The 10,000-nt window shown below is 41.4% G+C and overlaps 2 protein-coding genes across 2 annotated transcripts in view; one reads left to right on the top strand and one right to left on the bottom strand.

The window, feature by feature from the left end:
- Positions 1-10,000, bottom strand: part of camta1a (calmodulin binding transcription activator 1a) — a 1,011,609-nt gene that overhangs the window by 212,023 nt on the left and 789,586 nt on the right. The window lies entirely within an intron of this gene.
- On the top strand, positions 1,677-7,797 carry LOC134456381 (uncharacterized). Its single transcript, XM_063207746.1, has 9 exons — positions 1,677-1,770; positions 2,570-2,704; positions 3,610-3,800; positions 3,897-4,033; positions 4,162-4,255; positions 5,141-5,361; positions 5,459-5,621; positions 5,754-5,878; positions 6,113-7,797. Exons 1-6 carry the CDS (start codon positions 1,677-1,679, stop codon positions 5,324-5,326), a joined length of 837 nt encoding a protein of 278 aa, XP_063063816.1. The 3' UTR covers positions 5,327-5,361; positions 5,459-5,621; positions 5,754-5,878; positions 6,113-7,797.

Here is a 10,000-nt window from a genome sequence, read left to right as displayed (position 1 = left end):
CACACACACACACACACACACACACACACACACACACACACGACACGCGCACACACACACACACACACACACACACACACATCTCAACCCCCAACTGTCCTTCAATGCCAAACAGACACGACAAACACACTCACCCTTGTGCCATCACAATCAAGGATCATGACTTGACAGAAAACAGCCCCCGACACAAATACGTGACTACTTAGACCCCATAGCACAGACACGTGTACTAGGTAGATACACACACGCACAGACACACACAGACACAAGAGACAGCACACACATGTACCGCACATACTGAGCACATGGGCCTACATAAAGACACACACGCACACACGCACGCACGCACGCACGCACACACACACACACACAGACACACACACACACACGCAAACAAACACAACAAAGTCAGGCAGCTCCAAGCAGGCAGGTCCTAAATAGGAACTTGTGTGAAGAGCCAAACTAATTAGGTAGATGTCAGTCACACAGGCACACGAGTCAGGCAGCCAGTCAGGCAGGCAGCCAGTCAGGGTCAGTCACGGAGATCCAGCGAGAATCCACCTCTAGTTAGCTGCCTGTACAAGGCCACCTTCCCTTCTCCCAATAGATACAGGGGCCAGGGTAACATGCAGGGCGGCTGACAGCTTTTTTGGGCCCAGGACAAAGTCATATTAAAGGGCCCCCCATCCAATATATTACAATGTAATGGAAACCCAATTTTCTACTAGGGCCCGGTACAAATGACCCCTGTGTCCCCTCCTGTCGGCTTCCCTGGTAACATGTATAAACACCCCTGACACACTTAACTGTGTGGATTGCACTCACACACATGCATGTGCACAGCAAATATTGGAGTGTTAAATACCCAGTGTCAGTGTTAAAACAGGGAGTGTTGGTGTTGTTTTAACACCATATTGATTTAAAACAACACTGTGCATGGTGCTGTTGTTAATTTAAGGATGTTAAATCAGGGTGTTGGTGAAACTGGTGTCAAAAATATCCAGATTGGTGTTGATAGCATTACGTTCTGACGTCCTTACGTCCTTACGCAAGAATTCTAGAATACATTTTTCCATGCCAGCAGCAATCGCCATCTTGTTTTTCGAAAGTGCCCGAACGCTGTTAGTTGCAACTAGAATCTACCGGCCAACTTGCAGTAGTTTTTTGGATTTCTGGAGGACCGTCGTCAAAACCACCCCATAAGGTAAACGAAACTTATAAAGTGTATGTAATTATGTCCCGAGGACACCGTTTATCTTTCTATGAGCCTCTGTTGCCTTTCATCAAACTCCGCCATTGCGACGCCATGCCCGTCTAATGTGGCTAACCAGGCTTCTAAAATATTTTCATTACAATTTCTCACGACTGGTGAGGATAGCGACCCATTGAAATCACAATTATCGTTTCCGTTTTAAATTAGGTTGAGTGTCGGGTTATTTCACACATTGACACTAATGTTCAGTGCGGTCTACTTTAGCCATGTGGTAGCCTATATACTAGCCTGCATGACTGTGAAATTAACTTTCCGGTAGTCGTCGTTACATTCGATTTGGGTCACCTAATGTTATGTGTTTCTGTAGAGTAGCTATTAGACTATGTGTAACTTGGAAGCCACCCGCTGCTATTATACGTGAATTTCTTGCCCCCTGATTGGTCACATCTCACAACAGGGAGCAATGCTCGTCCAGGTGGAGTTGCAGGGTAAAGTGAAGTGGGTACGTGTCCCCACCAATGATGACCGCTTCGACTACAGGAGATTCATTGAAGAGAGTAAGTTTAAGTTATATCCATATCGCCATAGTTATCGTTTTGCCCGCGGTGTCTTTGCAATTAATATGGTAGCATAGCATTGGCGCTGTCTTATGAAAACTTCTGCTTTGCCCTGTCGGAAAAAAACATTGATCCCTCGCTCAGCTGTCCATTTTTCCAACAGAACAATGCTGTGCACGGACACGCGGAATGAATGCACATACTTATGATATCGGTCTGTTCAGTGCGAGGATCTTACTGTACTGCCTACCCTTCGCGCTACAACCTAAACGTTTTTCAAATGTGTTGCTATGGTTCTTGCAACATCTGCAACACTTTTCTTTTGTGCCGCTCAGTTGGTTAGCAGCATGCATGGTAGTGGGACTGACATGGTTGTTGACTGCATGTCATGAATGCTGTCAACATTGGGAAGCTGAATTTGACAATTAACATGCATGTCTAGAACTATATGTAAGCTTCCCATGGGTAAAGCAGATCATCATAGTTAGCCCTTTATGGGATTTTAGAGAGTAGTCAATTTTGATATTAAGTTAAATCTTTACTTTTCAGTTGTAAGCTCAAAAGATTCATTACATTTATGCACATGCTGGTGCAGATGCTGGAAATAACTTGCTTGCTGGCATTATATGCTTATTTTAGATAAGTACAATGCTATGAGGTGAAAGAAAAACATGAGTGGTTTAGAAGATTGATCACTTGGCTCATGTATCACTCAATTATTACAATATTGGAAATCTGTTTTAGATGTTGTCATCAAACTCTTGAGAGGCTAATTTCTTTTTGTGATTTGTATCCTTAGTTTCAGCTAAATTCAACTTGCCAAATGGATCTGAGGTGGACCTGAAGGACTCCTCGGGAGTGGATGTGGAGGAGGATATCTTTGATGAGCTACTGGGATCAGCCACTGTGTCTTTCAAGGCATTTGTGAAGAACGGTAAAAACAAATCTTGGCATTTACATTGTCTTAGGCATTTGCAAGTTTTTGTGTGGGTCAAATGTACACAAACGTGCCTTTCTAAACACTCAAGGTCACTGTACAACATGAGATCATCTGTAAAAGCGCAGTATAGTGGTACAAACGTTAATAAAGAAGGGTGAAAATAAATTGACTTTGCAGTCAAAGAGAATAGGATGACTGGAACAGATGGGTCTTCTGTCCAGATTTAAAGAGGGGAAGAGAGTTGATGTGAAAGGTGTTCAGGGGGAAGAGTGTTGCAAAGTTGGGGAGCAGAGTGTTTGGCTCCATACCATGGGGAGAAGAGCTTTGACTCAGAGGGGATGGAGGAGGAGGGAGCGGGATGGAGGAGGAGGTTTCTGAGGAAGTGGGAGGGGAGAGCAATGTGGAGAAGATAAGACGGGGAGAGGGGTGCAAGGTTGTGGATAGCCATGAAGGTGTAAAGCAGGATTTTGAAATTGATTCTGAATTTAACAGTCAAAAGAGAGAGTATTGCAATAATGAACACGGGAGGTGACAAGAGTGTTACATCCAAGAATACAGGTGGAGTTGGTAATGACAGAAATGCCTGTTCAGCATATTTAATACAAGTACAACAAAGTCAGGGTTTCCACCCAGGACTTAATTGCTAAGGTGGCCATCTTGACAAGAAACACCATCCACCTTGACTAGGTCCCCTGAAAAGATAAAGATTTCATGTTGTGAATGTAATTTCCAATGCTGCTTAACCAAAAAGTATATACATTCAACGCCCTACCACCTTGACTAACAAAAATTCTGTGGGAAACACTAAAAGTGGAGACAACTTGAAATGCCTTATTTGCTCCCATACTGTATAAATGTCACCTTTGTTTAATGCTTTTCACCTTCACTCATATCTTCAGAGGATAATGAGGTATTTGAAACCTCTTTCTGGTCGGAGGAGGGGACATCATTTTCTCCTGGGTCTACGTCGTCTTCAATTGAGTCTGGAAATACCTCCATAAGTACAGCCTCCACAGTGCTTACAGAGAGCACCAAAGCACAGAGAAGGCAACTGATTGAGGGACCACCCGACAGCAAAGTAGCTAAAGATGTGAGTTATTTTTGGTCATTGATAGTGTCAGTCTGTTTTTCCAAATGCAACAGATTGACCTTTGTAACCTTTCTATGCGCATTTGGTCTCTGGCAGTTGGTGTATGTAGCTTTGCATCATAAGCGTGGGGGTGAAGAGGTCATCAATGAGTACAACCGGACTAATGGCCTGACTGATCAATCAAGAAGAAAACTTGTCAATATCTTGGTCGCAGATATGATCGAGAGTCACGGGTGAGTAAAAAATAATATCCTCTGTACTCTGTCACTATTCATATCAATCCTTTCTGAGCTACATGTCTTAGATGTACTTTTCTTTGTCTATTTTTTCCTTCCTATATCTGTGACTTGTAATGAAATAGGAGGGTACCACCAGTTAATGTCCGCATCACCTACGCGCTTGGAATTGTGACCCTTTTCCCCAATCTGAAGGATAAAGCTTCACCAACTGGCTATGTGAGTAGCAGGAATGTGCAATTTGATGCTGTATTTGTTACAGGTTTGGATTCTATGTTTTGGGCTGTCTGTAATATATCTTCTGTGAAATCAACAGGAGTATACCCCCATGTTGAAATAATCATAATCTGCTTCAGTAGTCATTGTACATGTTCACACACACATATTTCTTTGGGTGAAATTCAGCTTTCCAACAAGAACAGTATTCATGCAGCCCAAAACCATGACAACCCCACCACCATGATTGTAAGCATGGGACTCTTCTCTTTGTACTACTTAATTGGCTACAACTACACATGCTTGACGGCATTTAAACGTTTAAGTGTTGTGTTGAAACCAACAAATTTGTTTAAGATAGTGCTTTGTGTGGTGCTAACGAAGGACAAAGAAAGGTTCTTTACGGCTTACAGTCAAGAATGGTAGTGGCACTGAGTTGGTTTGAAGTTGCATGGATGCCGTCAATATTGAGAAGTTGAATTTCACAGAAAGAAACACAATATGTGCAGAACATTTGAACTACCATATGATTGGAAAGACTGTGTGAAATGTCACTTTGAATATAAGTATAAAAATAATTAATACTGAGTTTGTCCTGTTGCTTTGTTCCAGGTTTTCTCTGGCAACCTGTTAGACAAAGCATTTTTTTTTTTTTTTAATCAGTCAATTTGAGTGTGACACCCCTGCTCCTGGATTGTAACACAGGGGAGTATTCCCCTGTGCACACTATAATTTCACAAAAATGGAACAATATTTCATTTCAATTGTACTATTAACCTTACTTTTCTTTTTTAAGTTCAACAGATGTTACTCTATGCACATTTTGGAAATGGCATGTACTAATAATCGATGTGCACTGTATGCCTTGTCACTTTTCTTGTCTGCCAGGAGCCTTACTACGATCCTCGCAGTGGGCAGGGTTACCTGGCCTACAGATTGAAAACTGTTCAACGCACTACTTCAAGCGACTTCAAGAAGAGGTCCAAGCCTGGTCAACAAGGACGCCCGAAGAGCCTGCGTGAGACTTCATCATCTGAGCAGCTGTTGGGGGAGGAGTGTAATGAAGCATCCTAGATCACTTCTCACGCTTCTTAGATACCCCAGGCTTGGTAAGTATTTGAGGGAAACCTGAACTGCTATGTACTAGTAGTGTTGTAATTTACAAGTCTATCTTGTTCCTGATCAGATATTCTTTGTGTTTTTAAGATTGACCAAGACTTCACACTGCTGTTTGGGGAAAATGTATCTGGCAAGTTCGTTTCCAAATGGCCAACATTCTACAAGCCCCGGATCATCACTGTCTGCAAAGGCCTTCGCCCTGGTCCTCATCTGGATGATCTTCTCTCTGCTCAGGAGGCCTCCAATGATGGTAAGTGTGCTTGGATGGTTGTAGTTGTTGGGTGTTTTGTTGTGGGTTTTTTTTTTTTTTGGGAGGGGGGGGGGTGTTGAAGCAGGAGTTTATAACTTTATGGCTTATGTTATGTGTTGTTGTATCTACTAGGGTGGGATGGTGACCTGGCAGCCATACTCCTGCTCCTTCATCTCTTGCCTCCAACCGCGAAAGGAAAAGCGCATGGTAAAATGAGTGCCGCAGACGCTGTTGCCCATGTCATCAATTTCATGAAGGTATGCCTTTCTTATTACTCTGTCAAAGGTGTGTGTGTGTGTGTGTGTGTGTGTGTGTGTGTGTGTGTGTGTTCCCATTGCCTAGTATAAGATGGAAGCCTTTTCAAATCACTCTCTCCCAGGGCCCAACCGTGTGTGTGTGTAACAACTACAAACAACCAAGTAGCAGTAGCAGCAATGTGGATACTTATTTAGCCAGTTAAGTGACTAGTTTGTTTCCTCCCTTGAACTTAGGTGGGGACAAGCATGACGACCTACCTTCAGGATGTTGCAGCTACCCAGCCCTTCCTGCTCTGCGTTGGAGAAAACAAGTCCAAAATTCAGAAGTATTACATTGTGCTCGACCAGAAGGCCTTGCCATGCATGGCACACACTGCTGTGGCTGCCTTTGATGAACTGTTCAAATCCCACTTCGTGTTTGCAGTGGCCTACGACGACGCATTGTTCAACTTCTACACATTCCTGCAAACAACCGTCTACGGCATTGATGTAGCCACGGCAAAGGAGAGTCCAAGGGTGAAGGAAATACGAGCAAGAATCGACAGCATATAGAATGTTGAGGTTACATTTGCAAGACACCCCCAAAGATAGTTTGACACTTTTAAGCATTTAAAGTTTACTCATGCTCTCTATTCAAGTCGTTCTTTATGTTTGAAATGTGGAGAGCAGTATCATTGGGAGCTGTGACGAACTGCCTGTTGTTAAGCAGTTAGCATTGTGGCACTCCCTAAAAGGAGTTTTTGGTTGATATGTGTACCGCTTGTTTTGCCGAAGCACAAGCATCTGGATTGCCACTACAGCTCCAGGCCACATTATTAGAATATCATGAAAAGTTGATTTGATTTAATCAATAATGTTAGAACTATTCAAATCATCCATTTGTTTATGTTTACACATCTTGGCCTTCCAGCTCAGCCCAGCTTTTCTTAAGATCAGAAGGCCTCGCCATGCATGGCACACACTGCTGTGGCTGCCTTTGTTGAACTGTTCAAATCCCACTATGTATTTGCAGTGGCCTACGGTGACTCATTGTTCAATTCTACACCAAGCTGGTGTTAGAATGACCATACTGCCTAAACCCCAAAACGTGGCATGGAAATCTATGGGGTATGTTGAAGAGTGGAGTGTGGGTTACCAGATCAAACAGAATGAGGATTTTATTACATTTAATAATGTGAAATCCTCAATTCATATACCGGTGTGTATATATTTTGTTTGTTTATTTTTACATATTTTGGCCTTCCAGCTAAAAAAAAGTATTGGAATAATTCAAAATGTGTGCAATGAATCTAATCCATTAAGTATAACATTATTGATGGAATTTTGGAAATCAACTTTTTCATGATCTTCTAATAATGTGGCCTGGAGCTGTATATGCTGACAGCTGAAATACAAGTAGGCAGGTCGCCACAGATACCAATGTCAGTGTTGACATGAACAATATTGCAAATAGCATTAATATGTTATGCATGATCTTTTAGAAGGCGTTGTACAATACGAGTTAAAACTCCTTTTCCAATACTTGGTCAGGGACTCCATATCGTTGTCCACACTTTCAGAACGTATTCACAGCTTTAACTATGGATTCAATGACCGGAAGAACAGGCCCGGTACAGTCAGAGTGGAAGATGGAGGTAATGACCTTGGCCTCAGTGCCATTCAATCATGGTGCCTCCTGCGTAATACGCCTTTGATTTTTGGAGATTTAGTTGAGGAAGGTAACAGTTACTGGCAAGTTATTCTGCTGTTGATTCAGATTGTGAGTATTGTATTCTCACCAGTTATTACAGAAGGTATGACTTATTACTTGAAAAATTTGATTTCTGACCATCACAAACTTTTTTCATCTGTGTTTGCAAACAAGAGACTGATCCCCAAGCATCATCTGATGATTCATTATCCCAAATGTATTAGGAAGATAGGGCCACTGTTACACATTTGGTGTATGAGATATGAAGGTAAACACAATTTTTGTGTGAGAAGAACTTCAAAAACATTACAAAAGCCCTTGCAAATAAGCACCAACGTCAGTTAGCTTTTCATTGGGAACGCTTTTATTTTAAAAGATTTCAGTTTGGCCCCATTAAACACATCTTAACTTGTGAGCTGGAGGGCAATGAAGCCTTGTTGTCCTGTGAAGCATTGAATATGCCTAGTGTCTGCACTACCTCATGGGTTAGAAACTATGGAACTGAGTACCGTACTGGAATGTTTGTCTGTGTAAGCACAGAAAATGAAATGCCTGTGTTCAGAAAGATTGGCAAGATAATCATCAAGGATGATGAAGCGTTTCTACTCACCACAGATGTTCATACTGTGTATTTTGATGATCACCTTCATGCATTTAGAATTGAGGATATGGATGATAACTTAACTGTTATTGTCTTGTCTGACTTGACTTATTTTCGGCCTTATGATCGCCAGTTTTCATCTGCCGATGACGACATGATTTATATTGTGCCATACTGCTGTTTTGTATGAATTGTGTTTTGAAATAATCTATTCAATCGAAAGGTTGTCAAATTCATTTCCGTGCTTGTTGCTTTTTCAACAAGGCTTCATTGCCCTCCAGCTCACAAACTATGGAACTGAGTACCGTACTGGAATGTTTGTAAGCACAGAAAATCAAAATGCCTGTGTTCAGAAAGATTGGCAAGATAATCATCAAGGATGATGAAACGTTTCTACTCACCACAGATGGTCATACTGTGTATTTTGATAATCACCTTCATGCATTTAGAAATGAGGAGCTATATAAGTTTACTGTCATTTTCTTGTCTGACCTGACTTATTTACGGCCTTATGCTTGTTGCTTTTTCAACAAGGCTTCATTGCCCTGCAGCTCACAAACTATGGAACTGAGTACCGTACTGGAATGTTTGTAAGCACAGAAAATCTAAATGCCTGTGTTCAGAAAGATTGGCAAGATAATCAAGGACGATGAAACGTTTCTACTCACCACAGATGGTTATACTGTGTATTTTGATAATCACCTTCATGCATTTAGAAATGAGGAGCTAGATAAGTTTTGTGTCATTTTCTTGTCTGACCTGACTTATTTACGGCCTTATGATCACCAGTTTTCATCTGCCGATGACGACATGATTTATCTTGTGCCATACTGCTGTTTTGTATGACTCGTGCTTTGAAATTAACTTTTCAATACAAAGGTTGGCATATACATTTTGTGCTTGTTGCGTTTTCATTGGTGGGCTGCACCACACGTCTTCATTAACACCAACTTTTAGTTGGTTCAACACTCTTTGTTGTTAAAAATAAAACCAACTTTTAGTTGGTTTGACACTCTTTGTTGTTAAAAATAACACCCAGTCTTAGTTGGTTCAACACTCGGTTGTTAAAATTGACACCAACTTGTAGTTGATTTGACACTCTTTGTTGTTGAAATGACATTGACTGTTAGTGGTTTCAACACTCTAAGCTGTTAAAAATAACACTGACTTAGTTGGTTCAACACCCTTTATTGTTAAAAACAACACCAAGTTTTAGTTAATTTGACACCCTTTTTTGTTAAAAAGAGAAAACACACAACACTTCATAGTGTGGAATTCACACTACACTGGTGTTGGTGTTAAGAGAAACGTGTTAGTTTTAACACTGTAATTTAACATCAACACTGGTGTAGTGTGGATTCCACACTTTGAAGTGTTTTGTGGTGTGACTTTTTAACAACATATGGTGTAAAATCAACTAAAAAGTAGTGTTAACATTTTAACACTTTTAAAATGGTTAATTTAACACTAGAAAGTGTGGTCACATATATAATCTAAAGCGGTGTTAAATTTAACACCCTGGGTGTTAATTTCACACTTTCATTTTTGCTGTGTGGGCACGCACAGACAGAGAGACACATGCGCAGACACACACACACAGACACACACACACACACACACACACACACACACACACACACACACACACACACACACACACACACGCGCACACACACACACACACACACACACACACACACACACACACACACACACACACACACACACACACACGTGTATATTGGCACAGGGGTAAAGGACAAGGGTTTGGTGTACTGCAGGTCATCAAGTGACAACCACAAAACACATTCGATAAGGCCAATACTTTTTT

The sequence above is a fragment of the Engraulis encrasicolus genome, chromosome 10, assembly GCF_034702125.1.
Source record: "Engraulis encrasicolus isolate BLACKSEA-1 chromosome 10, IST_EnEncr_1.0, whole genome shotgun sequence".
Classification (NCBI taxonomy): domain Eukaryota; kingdom Metazoa; phylum Chordata; class Actinopteri; order Clupeiformes; family Engraulidae; genus Engraulis; species Engraulis encrasicolus.
The sequence above is the reverse complement of the archived record's forward strand: the minus strand, read 5'-3'. Positions and strand labels throughout refer to the sequence as shown.